The 24,164-nt window shown below is 39.3% G+C and overlaps 1 protein-coding gene across 1 annotated transcript in view; it reads right to left on the bottom strand.

Moving 5' to 3' along the window:
- Nucleotides 1–330: 330 nt before the first annotated feature.
- FHDC1 (FH2 domain containing 1) overlaps nt 331–24,164 on the bottom strand; it is a 49,015-nt gene continuing 25,181 nt past the window's right edge. Inside the window, 8 exon segments of the mRNA XM_037897410.2 lie at nt 331–4,420; nt 8,465–8,629; nt 11,119–11,236; nt 13,852–13,922; nt 14,956–15,063; nt 15,150–15,220; nt 19,011–19,111; nt 19,197–19,282. Coding sequence (XP_037753338.1) covers nt 2,351–4,420; nt 8,465–8,629; nt 11,119–11,236; nt 13,852–13,922; nt 14,956–15,063; nt 15,150–15,220; nt 19,011–19,111; nt 19,197–19,282 — 2,790 coding nt within the window. The 3' untranslated portion in view covers nt 331–2,350.

Here is a 24,164-nt window from a genome sequence, read left to right as displayed (position 1 = left end):
CAGCAGATCCAGACTTGTTAGTTCCATGAATATTTAACTTGGCCAAAACCCAAAATGTGTGCAGAACATGCTGCACATATTAACAATTAATTCTTCATTTTAGACCCAAATCTGCTCCACAAATTTGCTGGTAACCCCATGTTGAGAGCAAAAAGGCCTGCATTAGAAATGCTTAATCATGAAACTGAAGTTATATAAAATATCTTTTAAAAAATTAATCCAACATTTAAAACTTCCTGAATTTGTGTGTTAAAGTCCTTCCTTTTGGGACACTGTCAGGTTGAGAACTATAGTACCAAAATCAAAATAGAAAAATATAAAGCATATCTCTGGTAAGTGGGAACTTTATTAAACTACCAAGTTACTCAGAAATGTATAAATGGTCCATTAAATACATTGTTTGTTTTTACAGACATTTATATAGATATTTATTTACATTTTCCAAACATATTTAAATTACATTGTTTCAAGCTTACTACCAATAAAAGAGTTTAAAAAAAAAAAGTCACCTGCTCTCACAAATGTGTACACAAGGACACAGAGGGCTAAGGGACACGCTTTCATATTTAACCCACAAGGGAGGGAAGATCCTAAAGCTTATGAGATTTAAAGCAATATTCACTCTAAGGTCCTTGCCTGTGAATTGATTATAAAAATTCTCACTTTGAGACAGACTCTTACAAGAGGTCCCATCAACAGCTGATAGTGTTTTGGTATGCTGTCCACAGTGGGATCTGCTTGGTTAAGGGCCACTTGCTTTATTAAAATCACATAGCTAGCTGTACCCAGTTGGTTAGTTGCTAGCCCATGGAAGTGCGTGGGCAGGTAGTTAATTCTGAATGAAGTATACACTCCTAATGGAAGGGAGGGGGGGTGGGAGTGATGTATCAGTAGGCAGAGAGACAACTTTCCAAATAGATTTCATTTTATGATTTTTTTAAAAATGAGGTTTCATTCGTAAGTGAATAAAAAGGCAGCTCTTTAAACAACATATTTAGAGACCGTCAGTTTCCCCACACCCACATACATTTCTCTTGGGAAGGCACAGAGCATGTTAAAACAAGTTTTCCCTCATTCTCTGTATCTTAGTCTGACATGGTGTTAAAATTTGTTTCTGCAGAAAAAAAAGGTATTTTTTTAAAAAAGCTTATGAAACACTAGTTTAAAACATGTCTTTAATTCATCCTTTAGCCACTTTAAACATTAAAAACCACATTTGAAGCAGCCAAAGAAGCTTAATTTACAAAACATTGTCCATGCGTAAGCTGTGTTTCTCCTGCTAAATGCTCCTGTTGACAAAGAAAGGAGGAGGCGGCGGCAGGGAAATGGCTGTTTCGGAGCCATAGCAACATTCAAGTAATTTGATAGTAGATAAACCAGTGGAAATAAGGAATGGTAAGAAAGTGCTCGGCACCAGGTTGCAGCCTTCAAATGTTGAATGCATCACCTTTGATATGTATTATAAATATGGCACTTTTGTATTACCAAAAGCTGGCAAGTTTGCATCTGACTGAAACGAGTCAGAACATGAGTAATTATTATCCCTAACAGCTACTGGTGGTATTTCCAATCGGCATGACCTCCAGTTGCACTACTACATCCAGCACCAGTCATTTTTTACTATAGTCTACTTGTACGTGCAAGACAATTCTGCCACACTCATGGAGAATAAACTTTCTGCCCAGCAGAGTTTTCCTTCCTTCCTACACAGACAGACACATATACACAATAAGGCATGCCATAAATTCTTCAATGAGGTTAAGACAGCCACAAACAGTGAATGTCCTGTTTCACCATTTTCAGGCCAGCAGTTCCCAGTGTGTCCAATTGCCAGCAATGGACTTTGCAACAGGCACAGATGACTCCCTGAATCCAAGGAATCAAGAGTGACAGAAAGCATCTTCACCAAAGTTCATTTTCTGCACCATTCCAAAGGCGTCGTTTCAACTTTGAATAAAGGAACCAACTAGTGTAACTGCTTAAGCCTTAAAAAAAAGAAAAAAAAACTGGCCATAACCCCACCCCCCTTTTTTTTCTTTTCATGTCACAAAAGCATTTCAATTGGTAGTTTTAAATTCCTTCAAGTTTGTTTTTTTAGCAATGTACTATACCACAAATGCACAAAAGATTTGTGGCACTTGTACTCCACCACAGTAACATTAAATACATTCAAATTCATGCTTACAGGACGAAGACCAGAACAAAAGCAGTTGCTGTCCTCGGACGGTGTACTGTTCATTAGATACCAGGAGATGTTATTAAACAGTGATATTACTGTTTTGGATATTTCACAAGAAATCCAGTGTTTAAACATGTGTTCATATTCCAAGATGTCAAAAAACCCAAACCCTTATTTCAATAATGGTTTAAATATCTTCCCTATTGTGGTCCGGTTTGCATCTTTCAATTTAAGGGATGACTTTTCCATCACACCTTGTTCCTTTGCTGTAGGTTCCACTTTAACACTGAGAATATCACTATGGTCGGTGTTCCTTTTGACAACTCTAGCACTACTTGCTCGTTTTAGGAAGTTTCCAGTATTCTCCTTGGGGATGAGGTCATCAGAGGTTGCTGCTGGCCTCATTCTAGGTAGCCTCTGAGACACTGATCTTGTGATTCTTGGAGTTTTTGAAGAGTTAGGTAGATCCACCTTGGCACTCCTTGAGGAGGAGGCCACTGTGTTCCTTGCAAAGTTTGGTATAGAGGACGGTGTCTTGGGAGCACTGGCTGTCGTGCTTTTGTTAGCATCTGAAAGAGCCTGAGGTTTTACAGTGGAGCGACAAATCTTACTTTCATCTGGTTTTGATCTGGGAATACTTCTGACAGATTTAGAACCTGGCACTTTAAGAGAGCCCTTGCGCTGAACTTGGTCCCTCTCAAAATGGGCACTGCTGGAAGTTGCAGTCCCTCGCTGTAATTTTGGCTCCTCTACTGATAAGCTATGCCTGTAAGGAGTTCTTGAAAGGGTTTCTGTTGTGCCTCGGATAGAGTTGCGTCGCGACAGTTGTGTTTCAGCTGTACTGGCCTCTCGAAGCGCTGGTTTGGCTTCTGGCTTTTTCAGACTGCTTGGTGCTTTGTTTGACCTGGAAATGGGCACCACTTTCCTCATACTCACACTTTCAGATGTATTCAAAGTTCTTATTGGTCTGGCAGTAGCTGTCTGGGTAGGGCGAGTGCCACTGGATTTCGAGGAGTTTAGAGATCTATCTTTTAGAGAGTTTCTCTTTGGTCCTAAGGATTCTCTACATTTGACAGGCTTTTCCTTAGGAAAGTTGTGCTTGCTGCTGGAGTCCTCTTTGTCATTTGAGGAAGTATGAAGAGAAATTTCCTTTGCAGAGGATGAATTCAGATTTGAGGTGACTGTACTACTCCCATCTCGAGCATCATTTGCACAAGAGTAAGCTCTGCCATCTTGATCTTTCATTTCATTGCCCACTAATTTTAAATCATTTCCTTCTGAACAGTCGAAAGTCAGAGAACAATCAGTAGTATCAGATATATAGAACGCTGGCCCATGTTCTTTACTGCCAGAAACACTTGTATCCATAGATGTGGGGCCATTACTGGTACGCTCTGAAACTTCATTCTTGCAGCTTGCCACCTTGGCCTGACAATCTTCGGCCTCTCTGGAACTTTTGTAAGAGGACATTGCATCATCATCATCCGCAGTGCTGAGGGAGTGCAAGCTCAAGTCATCTAGAGTCTCTAAGTCTGCCGCACCACCGTCTTCTAAGTTTATTAAAGGCATGTCTGCCATAGGTTTTGTTCCTTGAATATCAGACTTATGCAGCTCTTTAACAACTTCAGGTTCCTCAACAGCAAGGGCCCAAGCATTTACAGCTGTTGCTTCCACACCAGGCACACTGGACCGGTGCTGCTTGTTGTCAGTATTCTTTTGTGAGTAACAGAGGTTCGTACTGGTAGAGCCCACCTCCATCTCTTGTAAGTGACTGGGCTGAGCTGAAGGCAACTGAGACAGATCTGCGCTACCCATTTTGGCTTCAAATGCTTGGTGTAAATTCAAGTTATTTAAACTGAGATCTCTAGCCTCTTGGGATTCAGTCAAGTCTATGCTGGGTCTTGCTTGTCGTGTGTTTGCACGAGGAAGGCTGTTGAATTTGTTTGGATCTTCATCCTTGGAGATTTCCAGGAAAGTCAGAAGCTCTCTATCTGCAGTAATCCCTAAGGACAGTCGGGAGCGCCTAGAGCTGGGGTTTCTATTCAAAGGACTTTGAGGTCTCTGCTGCAAGAAAGGTAGAAAATCCTCCAGTCCTTTTTTAGCCAATGTCTGAACATCATTTTCACTGCTACTTCTCCCAAAGCTCCCGAGCTCTCCAGCGGCCCAGGATCGGCGCTTTTCCTCCAGCTCCCTTAATCTCTGTAGTTGGTGAACTTCTTGGCTCTCTCGTTCCCTATTTTCCTGTCAAAGGAAGGAGAGAGAGGAATAAATACACATTTCAGAGTGAAGCATCCCTTATTTCAAAACAAGCTAAATGAGGCCACCCATCCCTTCATTTTTTCCTACAGTGGTCAGATCCCCACTCAAATCACCATGGCAACTATTGTACCATATGGAGAACAGTTTCCTGCCTAACTAATACAGCTCATTAGACTGGCCAGCATAGGAAGCACTGAAAAACACTATCAGACCCCTGCAGAGACCAAGAATATGAACTACCATATGCTAGTTTTTAAGTCCACATTTAGTAAGTTTTAAGTCAGCAATTTTCACTGCATATGCAAACATTTAAACCAAAAACATTTTAGACATACAATTAATCTCAGCCATTAAAACACTCTAGTTTGATGCTACAAAGATCCATATGGCCCCCTGGATTCATTCCATCCTTCTGGACTTGAAGTATCAGAGAGCTTGTACTCAAACACTCCAGTTGCAATTGTTCCTCGACAGGTGGCATTCTATAGCTAAGTTCCTATGAACTCCACAGTGGCATAGCCCCAGATTCTGTGGCAGTCTAGTGCAGGAGGCAGGGAATTCTGTGGCAGAGACTTCAATGAGCTATACATGCAAGTGATACTCGAATCAGCACAGTTAACTTGTGTTCTTTATTTTGATAATAAATTCAGTGTTACGTTGTCCCCACACTCAGAATTGAGTATATTAATATATTGTCGATATATAAATCTGCGACAACAGCAGAGGGTTGTTTGGGGCAGGCTCAATGTTTTTCTGCTAAAATCACTGGCAGTGAAATAGTTAAAGACCAGCATCTAAATGGTCACCATTAGATTTCATATTTAAACGATTAAAGCCTTATCTGCACTATATATATATATTTTTTGAAACACGTGCACCTATTCCTAATACCACTGCAACTGCACAATGGAGCAAATGCTAGTATAGACAAGGTACTGATGACAGCCATCATTTCCCACTATGTTGCTAAAACCTAATCAGAGGAGGGCTATGCAGCAACATTTAAAAGACAAAAACAAACCACACACACCAGCATTCATATGGAGGTTTGTCTACTCTAGCGCTTCTTCTGTTGCTACCACAAGAGGAGCTGCACTCATGGTAGCAGCTGCAATGGCATGAAAATTTTTCAGAAAAAACAAAAAAAATTAGTGTGGATGTAGTCTTCAATGGGTGGAGCAGTTCATACTTCTCTGAGCTATTTTTCAGACTCAAGAAGATCAGATAGCCTCGGAAAGACCTACAACAGTGTTCTTCAAAATTGAACTCTCTTTTTAAAAAAAGGGAACGCTTGGATGTTGGAACAAAATTCTGGGGCAAAGGGTTTATTCCATGACAATGGAATGTACTAAATCCTGCCCTTAGGTGGGTCTCAATGAAGACGGATCAACTTTAAATAATCACTTTCTAAATATGAATTGGTTAAAAATAATTGCATATAATATACCTAATAGTAGAGTCATCCTTCAGCGGTCTATGGTTTTACTAATTATTTCCCTTTAAAAAAATATACATCTTTTTAAGGAACTTTACAAATCGTTACCATACACTTTGTTTTAAATGTTTCATTGCATGATATTTCTCTCCATTTTTCTATTTGGTAAGGTTACACATTGAACTTTCTTACCCCAACCAGGATATACTTTTGGGGATTTTCTTATGCTATATCTACAAACATGACAAACTCAGACATTTTCAAACATATTAATATTCAAAAAACTTCCAAATGCAATTCTTCTTCTGATGCAGTGCACTCTGAGTATCAAATGAATATCTTCTGTCCTTGGTCTATTTTGCTGTGTGTCTACATGCTGCATTTTTTCCCCACAACTATAACCTCTTATATTTTTTGGAACCATTCCTCTGTTTTTGGGCTGTTTCTTATCCAGCGCAAGAGGCTACCATTAGTCTAGTGGCTACTAGCAAATATGAAATTAATTATTCATTTCTTTGAGTGTGACCTTTTCCATGGGAAAAAGCCTGGAGGATCACCAGTGGTTAATAAACATCAAACAATTTGTAATGTTTGGTTACAAAATGCATCCCAATACATGAATAATTGCACATGTCCTTTATATGCATAAAATCAGCTTTTTCATTTATCCAAACTCATGGTTTTGTATTATAGGTGCACACATGCACACACTAACCAGGCTGGTGTAGAGTACTACAAAACAGTATTTTTAAACAAAATATTCTTTTATCATGCTACACACAGAGATTGCAGACCCTCTCTTCCAAACTGAAGTTTATTTCCCTGGTGTAATTTGTCAACCCTATTATATATGATAAAATGCCAAAAGGATTTGGATATTTTGTGAGAACTTGTCAGCAAGTAATAAATTACTTTTTAAATTTGCTATCCATCCAGAAGTCACCACTTTTATTAAAGTTAACTTTCTATATAAAACAGCTTTCTAGAAAATTGGAAAACAATGCTAGATTGAAGGTGCTGATACCAGAGGAGACTGTGCCAGTTGAAGTTGGATTTCATTTATTTAATTTAAAAAAACAAAACAAAAAAAACCCCTAGAGAGAAATCTCTTTAGTATACAACTGGCTAGTTGTGTTTATTCTGTGACTTTCCCAATCTTGAAAGCTCTCTGTTCACAATTGGGGATAAAGTCTGGATTATTTGCAATGGATGTCATTGGCAAAGGAAGACATCTAATCTCTAGCTCTATCCCAAATGCAAAGGGTAGCTTGCCTTTGCCAAAAGGGTGGGTTCACATTTCTGGAGGGCAGAATTTTTATTACATTATTAATCCATCAGAGCCTAGCAATATTCACACGACTAAAAAAAATTATCTACTGTGCTGTCAACACAGAATGACAGAATATATGAGTTAGAAGAACAGAAGAAGGGGGAAAGTCAGACTTTACAAATTGCTGTCAAATGCACAAAGTAAACAAACAAACAAAAAATTTTTATCTAGCTTATTCCAATGTAACTATCTTAAGTGTCACTTATAACAGAACGCAGAACTTTTTTTTTTGTTTTTGTTGTTGCCAGAAATGCAATTCAGGTTGATGGTATTTCTTTAATATTGAAGTACCCTGTACAGGCTAAACAGAATAAGGATTGGTCTGAGATATTATACATTTTGAATTAGTTTTGTTCAATATAATCCCAATTCAGACTACTTAAGCAGGTGAGTAGTCACACTGAAGGCAATGGGACTACTCCAGATGGTTAAATTATTTGTTATGAACTTGGGTATTGTATCTCTGTTTTATTTATGTGTATTTATAAGCCAGGAGTATTGTTCAGATCTTCATGTCCCATCCAACAGTACTTTCTAGTGGATTTTTAATATGCCAATGTCAAACGGTTACTTAATTGGAAGTTGCCTGTTTATACCATTATACAGCACTGTAGAGGAAAATAGGCATGATGCATTGGATTAAATGAGACAAAGAACATATTTATGTACACAAAGCTGTCCCTGGAAAAAAGCAAAGCTGCCAATGACAAAAGTGGAGCAAAGGCTACAGAGGCTGCTTTCACACCACAGCTGCCATGACCACACTGGCAGGACTGGAGGTCACCTATAATACAAGTCTTGAAATAGATAAAATCTGTTAGTCTGCTTTTCCATATCTCCCCCCAACAAGGCCACAAAGTCTTCATGGTACCAAAAACACCACTTAATGCCTTCCTCTGGAGGGAGAAAGAATGCAAGTCTGAATTTTTACAGACTTGTAAAGAGGGTGAGGGAGGAAGCTATCTTACAATGACACTTAGATGACTGGCCCGACATGCCTCTAAATACTCTAATTGGTTGGTAACAAAATATTTGGGGCAGCAAAACGTTTGACTTGATTATTGGATTGGCTACAAGCCTGGGAGAGGTAGCTATTTTCCAGTTTGCTTAGAGCAACAAAAGCCCTAGAAATGGGCAATTTGCCACATGACATTAATTCAAACAAATATGTCAAATATTATGGGGATGTTAGCAGTCTTAGATCACATAAGAATAAAAGATTTATTTTAACTGAAAGAGAATGTGTTTTCATTCTCCTTACCTTAACAGCCTTGTTGAACTTTATGCAGAAGTCCCTGAATATCTGAAAGCACTCATCCAGTTTCATGGTTTCTTTGTCTTCACAGAAAAAGTCAATAAGTGTATTTCCTTGCTCCTGTAATTCTCGTTTCCAGTATTCTAGCTCTTTTAGTTCTTTTACAGCAAACTGCAGTAAAACATATACATTGTAAGCTAGACATATTAAGAACTTATACACCTGATAGATATAGTAGGCGCTGATGAAATCTATATTCCCATCTACCAGCTATCACAGAGTCCAATAAATCAGGACTTTGAGAGTAACATCTTACAGTGTAAAAGCAGACGTTGCCATTTCAGTGAAGTGAGAAAGAAAAAGAAAAAAGATAAAACAAAACAGTAATTCCAATGAGCAAGATGAAAAGGAGTACTTGTGGCACCTTAGAGACTAACCAATTTATTTGAGCATAAGCTTTCGTGAGCTGCTCAAATAAATTGGTTAGTCTCTAAGATGCCACAAGTACTCCTTTTCTTTTTGCGAATACAGACTAACACGGCTGTTACTCTGAAACCTGTCAAATGAGCAAGATGTGTCACTAGACGAAGGGTTAAAAGCAAAACAACGGGTTTCAAACTTTAACTCTTAATTTTAATACCCCTCCCCCCAAATTTCTGACTAGATTTGATTGTATTTAAACACTATAGCATTTTGAAACATACACAAGGTCTGAGGGTCTTCCAGGAGGGATAGCTCCGTGCTTTGAGCATTGGCCTGCTAAACCCAGGGTTGTGAGTTCAATCCTCGAGGGGGCCATTTAGGGATCTGGGGCAAAAATTGGGGATTGGTCCTGCTTTGAGCAGGGGGTTGGACTAGATGACCTCCTGATGTCCCTTCAAACCCTGATATTCTATGATTCTATGAGGAAGTTGCTCAGATACCACAGTGATGGGCATCAGTGTAAGAACCTAAATAAGAATCTATATAATGTTTTACCCAAGCATTTAAGGAAAAGCAGGAATGGACTTAGACACATTTTAAATCCAAGCCATTTTTTCAAGGAATTGACAAAATAAAAGTTAAGTCTAACAACCACTAAAGGCAAACTAGTGTTTGAACAAGCTTAGGATACCACAATATTGATCTAAAAAATATTAACTGGATTATCTTACCCTCCCTCTTTTCTCTTAAATGTATATATGTAAATAGACACAAATAATGTCATCAGCTCTTTTATTAGTTTAATTTAGATGATGAAAGAACAACAGTCTTAAAAGTATAACAAAAAGATGAAAAAAGTGGCAGAAATATTAAAAACAACCTACTAAACAAAATTGCTTTATAAAGTAGCAGTTTGTATCAGGAGCCTAAGACTTTATATAGAGGGTGTGGGGATTTTTTTTTTTTTTGGGTGGGGGAAAATTACTGTAGGAATAAATCTTTGCTTGTCAGTCTTCACACACACACACCAAAGCAAACAAAAGCTGGATTTAAGATAAACAGGACAACTGACATGCATGGATAATTAGCTCTACCACATATATTAGTAGCTTATTCACAGGGATGACATAATGTAAGATGACTTATCAGTGTAGTTATTGCCCATAATTTCAAAAATGGAAGCATTATGTAAAGTATATATTTGTAAAGTGAAAAATGGTTCAAAGATTCCACTTGAAATTTGTCCTAAGCAAGGTTTTAATGGTACATAAAGCTAGCTATTAAAATAAAAAACATGTTAAAACACAACATTAAGGAGTCTTAATGCAGTGGATAAAAGCTAAGAATTCAGAGTGAGGGCAACTAGTCCGTTCTTAACCCACCCTTTTTCTCCATCAATTTCACAGTTCCTGACAAAGTGCAATGGCTAATCCATTAACAGCTTCTGTAAATTTAAATCACAACTGCCTTAACAAGTTTCTTGGTAAATACTGTATTCTTATTTGCAATATTTATACAAAAAATATATATATAAAAAAGACACAGACACACTCTTACACTTCATTGAAACCCAAGTATAAATTCTTCCACTCATCATTACCCGCTAAAAGGTGTGACACTATATGTGTCAAGATTGTTTCAAAAGTTAAGTACTCTGTTTATTTACATACAAAAAAATTACTGGGAAAATCAAATAAAACCACCACCCAAGAACGATTGTGGGGCTCACACTAAAAGTATATGTTAAGGGTTAATCCACAGCAAATCTGTTAAACATACAAATTGCTAAAAACACCCCTTCAATCTCCCAACAACTAGAATTTGAAATGCTCAATACCATCTCAACTAAAACTGGCATGCTTCAGCATAACAACAAGTTGGTAAGAATCTAGCTTCTGTGTGTTAAATACAAAGCAGTAGAACAGTGCAAATAATCTGATATTCTAACCACTGATCTTCATCAGCCATTTCACGATAGTTAAACATGCTTGCCTGATTAGCCCTCAAGGCAACACACATCCAATATTTTTTCCTCTAAACAGTGTAGTCCTTTATAAACTCATATTTGACAAACACAGTAGTGCAGCGTGAGCAGCTCTGAACGGATGATTTATGATGAGGCAGACATATTAAAGTGAATCTACTGCCTGTTAACACATCCATGCAAATTATGTTAAACTGAGAAACACTGCTGCATTGAAGTGACAGTAACACATTACCAGGGATATTCTACAAACCTGGATAAAACCTTCCATCTGGTGAAAAAGTCCTGGGTCCTGCTGAATACTGTCTTTAAGAGATCTTGTCTTGGCAGATAGAGAATGAAGTTCTGCTTCTATATTATCAATGGATAATCTAAAAAATAGCATATACAGAGAGCACTTACTGAGAGAAAGGAGTTGCCCATTGTTAGGTGTTGCATGCTTCATAAATTTGTCATAATACACCACCTGTACATCAAACAAGACCTGCCTGCTTGGTAAACCTTCCCAGAGCAGAAGGTAAGAGTTAGCAGAGAAATCTGCTTATTTTTCCTTATTTGCAATGTTGAAAGGTTCCCTAAGCTGTCTTACAGGATATTCCTTCAGGAAGTCACAGCAATGCAGGCAGCTCAAAAAGCCACAAGTTCCCTTTAGCCCAGCAGCCATGATGTTTCATCCTTCCACCATATTACCTGCATAGTTGCAACAAACCCCTTCACACCACTTATGTGATGTGGCTGCTAAACAGACACACTCCTGATCAGTACACAGCCTAGTGCAAGTTACAGACGAATCTCCCCCTCTGCAGGTTTCATGCATTGTTCCTGGGACATCATTGCTCACTATTCAGAGCAGTGCAGCAGGCCTAAGACTCACAGAAATAGCCCTGTTCTTATGGAATCTGAGCCCCTTTGTGTTTGAAGTCCCAGCTCCTACAGTTTTTGCAGCCCTACTTGCAAATTAGTAGCAAGTGACTGAGTCTCTCAACCACCTCAGCAATAGATCTTTCTGGGTAAGTCCCACAGGGAGATGGTATTACCCCAACACAGTGAGTTCAATACCACCACAGAATTTTAGTCTCACTTAGGAACTGAAGCATTAGTAATGTTTCCCAGATGGCCCAACATTACTGACTGCATACACTTATTCTGGTTAGAGTGCATTTCACCAGTAGCATGATTTTAATTGCTGTCACGGCTCTTTTACAGGTATGTGAACTGCAGTCCCCATGAATGCTACCCAGAGTACACAGGGCTGGTGATGATGACAGCAGCACCTATAATTATCAGCACTAGAGCAGGGAGTGCACATATCTATGGGTATGAGGTAGGCTGTTTTTCCTCAGTATCCTTCATCTCCACTAATACACTCCCTGCTTCAGTGAAGATCACAGATGCTTCAGAGATCTGCATCCCAGTGCATTGCAGAACCTTTAGCATATCAAAAAGTCTGTAGATGACATGGGTTGCATTTTGCAGGCCTATAAAAGAGAGCAGTAAGAAAATGCAAGAGAACTAAATTAACAGAGGGCACTACAACAAATGTGTGCTTTTAAAGATTTTGGGGGTTTATCAGCAGCTTGTACTAGCGAGTTTTTGATCTTATTCATGTCCAATGGTATAATGTGTTTTGGTTTGTTTCATTTTTGTCTCACCATTGGTTTTAGTCAGATTAAATGACAAAATGTTATGTTGCAAATTGGACCTGGCCAGAAAACAGTCTTTTCCCTCCCAGGAAAAATTTTGTATTGGGGAGGGGGGAACTTTCACCCAAATGGGATAAGGAGGTCAAAAATTCTAAATATTTCACAGGAGAGAAAAGACAGGGGAAAAAAAAAAATCTATTTTGGGTGAGCCAAAATGGAAGTTGTCTGCTTACTCCTTGGGAAGCCTGGGCTCCTCAGCAGTCTGCCAGGCGGGTTGCCGAGGAGTCAACAGCAAGACAGAAGGAAGCCAGGCAAGTTTCCATCAGAAATTTCCAGTCAGGTCTATTATGAACAGATTCGCAGCACCTTCCCTCAGGGAATCTCAAAGTACTTTACAGACATTAAATTAAGACTCAGTATATCCATGAGATATGAACTCTCTCTATTTTACAGATGTGGAAAGAAGTTAAGCCCAAAGTTGAAGACAGAGATGATGGCCAGGATTAGAACTCAGCAGTTCCTAGCTTCCAGTTCTATGCTTGAAATCATACACTGCCTCATAAAAGTACATATATAGTTTAGCCAGGTATGAATTAATGTTACCTGTAGAATTATACAATTCAAGGCCTCAGGTTGAAAACTTTACTTAACCCCAGGTATTATAGGTTTTCTTCTATACACAGAATGAATACAACATGTTCATTCACAAGCATAATCTTCCTTCCCTCTACCACCTAAGAGAACTCAAGTTTGGGGGCTCAAGTTTGTAAAGTAAGTTCATATATTACAAGAATGGGGTGGTCCAGTATTTTGAATGTCCCATAAACCCTATAGTAGAGTGTGTATTATGGAGGGAGGATCTCCAGGACAAAAAGGGAGGGGGTATTGCAAAAATGGGGAAAGGTAGTCTGTAGAGGAAGCGAGAGCCACTAGTAATCTTTATTAGTGTATGTGGTACCAGATCTGGAAAGAAAGGTACTATACCAACCCAACAGATATCTGGAAGTTATTCTATAGAACAGCAGTAACAGTAACATGACACTATTTTAAAAACATGCCCTGAAGGTTGATCTGTTAAAAGTAATATATATGCATTTACCTAGTTGAACATTGTATTGACAAAGGCAAAAAACCCCTATAAAAATCAATTAATAAAAACCTCTAAACCTGAAGGCACACTGAAGGCAAACTTCTGTTTGCAAATGAAAATGAAGCCCTGAAAGCAATGGTAAACACTTGTAAAGATCTCAGTTTTAATGCCAAAGCTTTGTGAATGTGCTTCTGTGCTTCACAAAAAGAAGACTCATTCTCTTTCTAACAAGTTTTCAGTTTTCTTTGCTTACCTGGCTGCATCATGAACGTGCTGTAATTTTTCTGAAAAGGTTAGAAGAACCACATCTTTCTTTTGTGCTTCCTAAAATTAAAAAACAAACAATGTCCCTTTCACATTCCATTACCCTGCTAAAATCTAAGTAAAGACTGTTTCTAAAGCTTTGGCAAAGGCATTTAGTTTCTATATGGCCACTGCTGCTAGGTTCTATTTTTCATTCAGTTCAACTGAGTGAATTATTGGAAAAAAGCCTCACTTAAAGGTGGACAAGGATCAGACCTAGAGCGAGTTTAAACAATTTCCATTTCACAGCACACAGATAATAGTACCTTCTTCCACTGAAAACAATCCATGTGCATTAAGAGAGAATCTTAGGTAAGGGCAATTGACTAATGCCAATTGTTTGGGCTAATGCAATATTTCCTGCCTAAACATCACCTAACACTTTTGTTGTTAGCCCAAGGTGTCTTGCTGATGTGAAAGCTGTTAAACCAGTTTGCACGCAGACAATTAAAAAAAATCACAAGTAGAAGTATTTCAATCTTTTCCATTCCATGGAGGGAAGGGAAATTTGGTCAAGACAGTGACCCCAGGTGCATTTCAAATTCATTCCAATTGGAAAAGGAAAAAAGGCAAAAAACCCCTAAGGAGCTGCAAAAGATTTGATAGCTTTAAAAAATCTAACAAGTCAAGCAGCTCAATGAAATAGGTCATTTCTCCTCAGAAGTTTTAATAGAAAGAAGAATTTTTTATCAAAATTGACAGCTCCTTTAACAAAGTATCCCAGAACTGGAATAGTCAGGGGATGTTACACTTGAAGAACTAGATGGGAGAATTTTTTTTTTTTTTTTAAAACACAATACCAGAAAGTTTCTGCTGAAGATTTAATTAGTCTTTATATTTGTTCAGTTTTCTGTGGATGGGATCACCATACACAGGTAAGCTAGCGGAATGTGCGGAAGCAAAGAGGGAACGGTTAAGGACCAGAGACTTAAGGTTTACCCTCTTATGGTATGGCACATATCTCTTCCACTCCACTAAAACAAACTATCAGTCATCCATGCCTCCCCTAATTAGATTATAACAGTTATTCTCAAAGATGGTAGTTTTTACATACCAAAGCAACAAAATGCAGCAGATTCATCCCAGGTTTGTTTGCTTTTGTGTCTGCCAGCTTGAGCAGTGACGAGAGTTTAAAGCCAACTGCGTTGCCAGCATAACCCCCCTAGAGAGGAAGAGAGACAGAGAAGGCATGTGACATCAGTGGACTGCAATAGTCAATCAGGCCTCTTCATTTTGATGCACACTTACTGCATTCATAATATTCCCAGCCTGAAGGACCAAGTGTAATATGGAATGTAGTTCGTCACATGACATTAACTCTGTAAAGAAACAAACAGAAAGTTGCTGTCTGGAGGCTGTTTGTTCGAAATATATGTAGTGTGTATATTATACATAGATTGTCAGTTACCAAAGTCCATTTCATCCTCAAGCTCATAAAGGTGTGAATTTTTTCATTTTTTTATTTATTTTTTACAGGAAACTACAATTAACTGAAAGGTCATGGGAGAAAATGACATTATATAATTCAAAGTCACTGCTTCCATAATGACAGAATATCATTGACAGTTGGCAAACCACAAAGTATACGTTCAGACCTTAGCTCAGCTAGTATAATGTTTCCAAGGCAACCACCAGTAGCTCATGAAACATTTGGGGTCTAATCCTGCCCAGCGCTGAGTGTCTCATAAGAGCTGCCAACAACCCTCACCTCCCACTAACTTCAGAATGAAGCAAGTGTGCTTAGCACCTTGCAGGAACTGTTCAATGTCTGACAGGATTGGGACCTTGATTACTAAAGTTTGTATATAAAAATATTGGTTGGTTCTGAAAAGGTGTACGGAAAGTACAACTTTCCTTATTTACCCCTCCTCCCCCCACCCTGCAGACTTTCTGCATAATCAAAAGACACTGAGTTACAATAAAGACAGCTCTGAGACACCAAAGATAGAATATAAGGCTACATTAAAACATCATACAGACAGTAATATGAAATAAAACTTTTTAATAAAAACTCTCATAATAAAAGCTTATTTCCTACATATTCTACTTTTGCAAAACACAACAGTACTTTAGATGAAAATATACATGGACATTTTCAACAAGATTCAACTTAACATACAAGTACGTGCTTAGAAACTATCATGATAAATACCTTAGAAATAAGAGAAATAGAGAGCTATGGAGCTGTGAAGAGTTAATAAAATTAGTATTCTACAAATGCTGTAGAGCAGTGGTTCTCAAAGCCAGTCAGCCGCTTGTTCAGGGAAAGCCCGTGGCGGGCTAGACCAGTTTGTTTACCTGCCGCGTCTGCAGGTTCGGCCGATCGCGGCTCCCAGTGGTCGCGGTTCGCTGCTCCAGGCCAATGTGGGCTGCGGGAAGCAGCGCGGGCCAAGGGACGTGCTGGCTGCCCTTCCCACAACCCCCATTGGCCTGGAGCGGCGAACCGCGGCCAGCGGGAGCCGCGATCGGCCGAACCTGCGGACGCGACAGGTAAACAAACTGGTCCGGCTCGCCATGGGCTTTCCCTGAACAAGCAGCTGACTGGCTTTGAGAACCACTGCTGTAGAGTAAAAGATCTTTGCAAATTTGCAAGGTATTCACAGCATGGGAATAAACCACTATAGAGAATTTTATTTTATAAGGTTTGATGAATATCTAGCCATTCATAGTAAAATGTGGAACACTTAAATTGTAGAAGGCTTAAAATAAACACACTTGCAATCACTGCACTGTGAAAATTTTTTTTTTTTTAAGAAAAGACATTATATTGCTCCAAAATTAGCATTATTTAAATTATCCTGTTTTTAACGGTTTAATCCAACATGCTAATCTGTCATTATGGAAGCAGTCAGAAGTGGTACCTGTCAAACCACTTTGTTCGGTGTTAGCAGCCTGCCAGAACACAAGGTAATTAAAAATGTTTTGATACAAAAAGCTTTATACAAGGAAGCATTTTATAGCAAGAGGCAGAAAAGAATGTGCAAGTGGATATAAAAGTCTATAAACTAAGAAGAGAAGTCAGCCTGCAAAGATGGCACACCGGACGAGCCCGTCTGTACTACAGTTGCTACCCTGTCAAGTGACAGTTACAACATACCGTATATACTCATTCATTAGCCCGTTCGTTTATAAGCCAACCCCCAAGATGGATAGGTAAAAATAGTAAAAACCGTATGACCCTTTCATAAGACGACCCTATATTTCAGGGGTTGGCAAACTTTGGCTCCCGGCCCATCAGGGTAAGCCGCTGGTGGGTCGGGACATTTTGTTTACCTGCTGCATCTGCAGGCATGGAGCCCCTCAGCTCCATGTAGCCGCGGTTAACCATTCCCAGCCAATGGGAGCTGCGGGAACGCTCCAGGTAAACAAAACGACACTGTATTAGATATTCAATTCAATGATTTCATAGAGTTTAAAATCATCAAATTTTGGTGTAGACCCATTTATAAGCCGACCCCTGCTCTTTGATGCGTCACTTTTTCACCAAAAATATTTGGCTTATGAATGAATATATATGGTAGTTCCATTTTGCAGTGTACATGGACCTTTATCAATTGACTTGCTTGTAAGTCCCCAGTTAAACCCTCAGCATTAGCAAGATACAACAGGCTTTTTTGCCAAAAATTTACAGCCATTACTACCACCAATTCAGCTCTACCAGTGGAAGCATTAGTGTAGACAAGGCTCCTGCAGCTGGACACTTTGACTACTGTGTTGTCTAACACTGCTTGGGGCAGATATGAGCAATGCTCCTGTGGCTTTCAATGTGTTTACCAGTATTCCCACACTAAGGATCAGAGTAAATGGGCAACACATGGATTAGGTGAAAGTCAGAATCATAGGAAGGAGCAAACCCAGAAAATTAAGAAGTTAATTATTTTGCATTAGATTAAGCGAGAGAACTTAAGAATGGCCCTACTGGGTCAAACCAAAGGTCTGTCTAGCCCAGTATCCTGTCTTCCAACAGTGGCCAGTGCCAGGTGCCCCAGAGGGAATGAACAGAACAGGTAATCATCAAGTGATCCGTCCCCTGTCACTCATTCCCAGCTTCTGGCAAAGAGAGGCTAGGGACACCATTCCTGCCCACCCTGGCTAATAGCCATTGATGGACCTATCCTCCATGAATTTATCTAGTTTTTTTGAACGCTGTTATGGTCTTGGCCTTCACAACATCCTCCGGCAAGGAGTTCCACAGGTTGACTGTGCATTGTGTGAAGAAATACTTCCTTTTATTTGTTTTTAACCTGCTGCCTATTAATTTCATTTGGTGACCCCCTAGTTCTTGTGTTATGAGAAGTAGTAAACAACACTTCCTTATCTACTTTCTCTACACCAGTCACGATTTTATAGACCTCAATCATATCTCCCCTTAGCTGTCTCTTTTCCAAGCTGAAAAGTCCCAGTCTTATTAATCTCTCCTCATACGGAAGCCGTTCCATACACCTAATAATCTTTGTTGCCCTTTTCTGAACCTTTTCCAATTCTAATATATCTTGTTTGAGATGTGGCGACCACTTCTGCACACAGTATTCAAGATGTGGGCGTACCATGGATTTATATAGAGGCAACATGATATTTTCTGTCCTATTATCTATCCCTTTCTTAATTATTCCCAGCATTCTGTTCGTTTTTTTGACTGCCGCTGCACATCGAGTGGATGTTTTCAGAGAACTAGAGAGAGAAAGCAGAAGGCAGGACTTAATTAGGATTTGGGTTCCTGGACCAAAGGAGCAACATATCACCAGCACTCCGGTGCCTGTAAAGTTTAGAAAATAGGGAGTTCAGAAGAACAGAAGGAAATGGATCTATAAGAGATTATATGAGAATCCATTAGGATAATGATTTCAGTCAACCAATATTGCCATCTTACAGACAGCTTTACCAGGCATAGAGGAATGTGAAAGAGATGCAGTAACTTCGGGATCTTTGGCCCTGGGAGCAGAGTAAAAATTCAACAGACACACCCTTATGGAATGTGTCAGAGGCTAGTTAGCGTCCTTTAAATAGCTACTAGGTACCTGAAATTCAAGATCTAGTCTCTACAATGCAGATTGATTAATCTGCTTGCAAAAACAAGAATGTAATGCATGTCAAAGCATGTTTAATTACCTTTTGTAGCTGTGCTTATAATTGCCATGTCTTTCTGCAGAGAAGTACAAGAAGGTGTGAATTCTCTCTTTAGCACCATAGCTTCAATCCGAAGAGAATAGCTGGAACATAAATAAACTAAGCTTTAAAACAGAGAGCCAAAAAGGAGAGTTTGCCATGAATAGAATAAACCTAGTACCTCCTTACTTTGGCACCTGGATTAGTAAATACATAAAGTAATCAGCTTGACACAGTTTTGCTACATCTCCATCAAAGGCTTTTAATTTCTTTACCTAGAAGAGAAAAAGAGACAATAATAAAACAACTTAATCTAAAGTCAAGATTAAAGATGAAAGTAAAAGAATACACCTTTACTGAAGAGAAGCAAATTTAACTTAAAGAATTAGTCAGTTCACTGACTTGCTTTAGAGGAGTCTTGAAATCAGAGTTCCCTTTCAGAAAAATGAAAACCAATTGCACCTCCTTCAATTCCAACATGTGCAAGGCAGCACAGGGGGACACTTGCAAGTCATTATTATATGCCTCCCATACCTCCATAACTAGTCCTGTGCGCCATCTTGCAGGAGCACACAAAAAGACAAAGACGTGGTCATGATGTTTGGGAGAATAGTGCCCCAGTTTCCATGAGAATTAGGTTCTTTCATTTTTGATTGCTCCATTTGCGATTCTCCATTGTAAGCAGGTGAATTTCCTGTCTGACAGGTGCCAACTATTCAGGTGATCACAAGTCTGGCATACTGGATGTATGCTTGAAAGTTAACAATGTTCAGTGCTTACAGAACTAAGATGATCTAGCAATATATTACAATTGTAATAAAAGTGTGTAGTTAAGTTGCAATATATTTTCATCGCATACATGCTTTCACTCATTGCTTTCTCTACAATTCTCTTTTGGGGTGAGACTTCATATTCTTGGTCTCAAGCTAAATGTGAATTTGTGGGAGGTTTTATCTTATTTTGAAATATTGAAGCCAAATCCAGATAGTCATTTTAAAGTATTTGGATGTGGCTGGAAAGATAATTTAAAATGTAAAGGAAACAATTTTTTTTAAAAGCTCAAGTTTAGAACCTTACGTGAGGCTAGCCCTCCATGAGGATTGGTCACCTATACAGGTTTGGGAAGAAAAAAAAAAAAGAAGAAGAAGAAGATACAGTATTACAACCACGGTTCCCTAACATGGTTATTATCTGGTTTCAGAGTAGCAGCCGTGTTAGTCTGTATTTGCAAAAAGAAAAGGAGTACTTGTGGCACCTTAGAGACTAACACATTTATTTGGGCATAAGCTTTCGTGAGCTACAACTCACTTCATCGGATGCATTCAGTGGAAAATACAGTGGGGAGATTTATATACACAGAGAACATGAAACAATGGGTGTTATCATATACACTGTAAGGGCTCCTTACACCCATTGTTTCATGTTCTCTGTGTATATAAAATCTCCCCCCTGTATTTTCCACTGAATGCATCCGATGAAGTGAGCTGTAGCTCACGAAAGCTTATGCTCAAATAAATTGGTTAGTCTCTAAGGTGCCACAAGTACTCCTTTTCTTTTTATGGTTATATCTGATGCACAACAGGGCCTTAAAAATATACTGCCGTCTAGTTTATGTGCCAGACACTCATGGCACTGTGTACACATCACAAAAATATCCAGAACCTCCTTATCTCAAATACAAACATTATGAGAAAATGCAGCAGATACCCCCCACTCCTCAATACACATTTGTCTGTCATCTGTACTCTCCTCTTTCATCATGGCTGCATCAATACCCATACACACTCTGGAAGCCATAGATACAAACATTCTGTTTGTACACAAGCACCCACACATACAGTGAAGAAATAAGTAGACACACCCTCGTTGAAGCACAACTGCAATTTTGTCCAGAAAAGTTATAAGAATGTTTCACAATATGTAGAAATCATACATAAACTCATGCCCACATCCAGTCATCCTCCTCTATCTTCCCCCACACAAACTTCGTAGCTCACCTTCACATTTCTCTCACACCCCGCATACATACCTGCATACAAACAACTCCATCCTCTTCTCCTTTCTCCACACCACCCCTCCTCTCACTGCCAACCACATGTAGACACTAAGGCCAGCATTCAGTTTTGTAGGAACCACAACCTGTTCTGGGGTGGGATTGTTCAGACCATAGCAGTCTTTCCTTCCCATTCCCACTGCTGATCCGGACATCGGCCATTCATAGGCTGCTGTGATTCAGCACAGGATCCCCAGCCTCTCAGAACATCCAGGCTCCAAATGAATCATTTGAATGGCTTTTGCCTACGGCTGGCACAACTACATGTGGATTACACACAGGCACCTCAGACATTAACGTTCTTTTATTTTCGTTCTTTTTTAAGGACAGAGGGGGTTGGACTAGATGACCTTCTGGGGTCCCTTCCAACCCTGATATTCTATGATTCTATGAATAGTCTTATTTTTAATTTTAAAAGATTCTGTATTATAAAGATCTGAAGGTTTCTGACATTGTTCTTTTTTATGACATTAAGACAAAGGATCCTACCTCTCCACAAAAAAAGGGGGGTGGGCAGGCGGGGTTATTCTGCTCGTTTTCACAGTAAACTTTCAAGATTTGTTTGTCATGGAAGACATTAGAGCTTTAACTAAGTTATGGACTTTTTTTTGTAAAAGATCCCCCACAAGTGACAGACAAGGCTCTGCAGACAAGGCTCTGCACCTTTTTCACCACTGTGTGTTAAGCCTGCTGAAGAGCTGGTTAAACTTAACTTAATGGTAAAGAGACTGGAAACTGCTGGTGCTTTGTCGACACTAGCGCTCGCAGTATAATACATACACTGAAGGATTCCTCCTCCCCACCCGTCACCCCAGTACAGTTCCCTTGTGAAGACAGACATACATGACATGAGAACTAATTAAGTTATGACACCACAGGAATCAAGAGAATGAAAGCAGAGTAAAATGAGAGATGAAAAGATATTTATTTAGTCAGACTGTTTATATTTCTGAACTCCCAGTGCCTAATGAACATTCTAAAGAAAGGATTGCTTTGTTGAAGATTTAACCCTTGCCTCTACACTTAAGATACAAGAGCCACCAAAAACCAATTCCAGACCCCCCAGGAAGTCCACCAACAAAGCCACAGAAGACCAGACTTGAAACGACTTTTTTTTTTTTGTAATAGTGTAGAAATACAGCGAAGTATAAAGAGCCGAAAAATTAGAGGAAGCAGAATTTTAAATATCAGAAATGCAGGCTCTACCTAACATGAAAGCAGATCTGATAAAATATATTTTGCACAAAAAAATTAACCAGAAACTGCAATTGTTATCAGCATTTTCTGCGATCAATGTTGCTTTCAACATTTTTTGAATTTTAAAACAAAAATTATTTTGTTTCCAGCCTACATTTCAAAATGAATTCTTTCCTTTAAGATACCATTTTGACTTTTGGAAAATGAAAGTTTTCTTTCTCTCCCTCGCCCACCACCACAACCACCATTTTTATGCTGGCAGAAGAAATAGGAGTGGAGGTGGCATGAAAAAAAAAAAAGGGGGGGGGGGAGAAGAGGGAGAGAGAAATCAAAAATCACACACTAAAAACCAAAACTTTTCAGTTTCCAAAAACCAAAATGACATTTCACATTGAAATAAAATGAAAAAAAAAACAAAACAAAACCGAAACACCACCTGTTGATTCAGAATGAAAATGCCTATGAAAAACCCAAATTTTGTCAAAAAGTGATAAAGCTTCTATTTTTCCTGTTACAACAAAGATATACCAAGAAAGAGAATCCTGGTTAGAGAGGAATTGAGTTGCATTCACACTACTTACATACAACTTATGTAGTCTTTGCAGGTATCCTGACCTATCCCTCCAGAAAAACCAAAACAGAGTTGTGAACTCAGCCATCTATTTCAAAGTTTGCACGAAAAACATTGACTGGTATGCCTACACAGCAAAGAAAAACCCCTTGGGCTCATGGCGCTTGGACTGTAGGGATGAACCCGGACGTCTACACAGCAATGAAACATCCCCACAGCCAGAGCCCAAGTCGGCTGTCATGGGTTTTTCTTTGCTGTGTAGACATACCCTAAGCGTTCAGGCCGTTTCCCCTCTTCAAAAAAAGAGGGGACATTACATGTAGAAGACTATAAATGCAACTTTAAAATTTAAATGCACAAAAGCCAGGAAGCAAGATAGCTGACATCAGCCATGGCAGCAGGTGAACGTACTGTTGGGGGAGGCTAGCCCCCGCCTCCCCCGCTCTGCCCGAGGCCCCTCCTCCCTTCTCCCACTCCCTCCCTCACCAGAGCCTGGAGCGCACACACACCCCCGTGGTCACTGGCCCCCCCCCCCCCCCCCCCCGCCATATGTTCCCAGCCTCAGCACACCCAGCAAGCGGCATGGCAGAGCGCCCCCAGCCCCAGAGTGCCAGGGGGCCGGTGCAGCTGAAGCACATCCAGCCCCAGCACTGGGTGGGCAGTGGTGCGGCCAGAAGATATTAATAACCCATTTTACAAATGTGAGGACAAAAGCACAGAGAAGCTAAAAGATCCTTTCTGCACTTTATAATCTAGTGTGTTATAACTAGGTCCCCACATTACATATAAGTTTTGCAGTGTATTAACTAGGTCATAAGGTTATAACAATCTGGAGGAAATCTAAGGCAATATCTAAGACAAAATTTTATCCTAAACACACATTTCTTTGCTATAGCTATTACATATTTTCCAGTTTAAAAAGTTTCAGACACCCAATAATGAAACAGAAAAAAAATGCCACAGGCATCATGTTTTCAAGCTTCTCTCTGCAACCACGAGAGCTAGAAAAGTTGTTCACAGGAAAGTCAAAATGCTCCCATAGTCACATGACTCCAGGAGCTGCGGCGCTAATTAACACCCCAAGTATTATAACAGCCATGATGAAATCATGAATTTTGGCAACACCGCACATTATTTGTCATATCCTTAACACATCAACGGACTTTGGATAGGTTCACAAATGATTTTGAACACGAGCTAAAATTAAAAACAACCACCACCACAAATAGTGAACAAGGAAGCATAATTAAACTTCATGCTCAATTTTTCATTTCTTGAGTTTCACATTGAGCTGCTGTTAATTTTTCATTTGCTTTTTTAGATGGATTATATGTTT

This window comes from Chelonia mydas, chromosome 4 (genome assembly GCF_015237465.2).
Source record: "Chelonia mydas isolate rCheMyd1 chromosome 4, rCheMyd1.pri.v2, whole genome shotgun sequence".
Classification (NCBI taxonomy): Eukaryota; Metazoa; Chordata; order Testudines; family Cheloniidae; genus Chelonia; species Chelonia mydas.
Note: the sequence above shows the minus strand (reverse complement) of the source record. Positions and strands in the feature narration are given on the sequence as shown.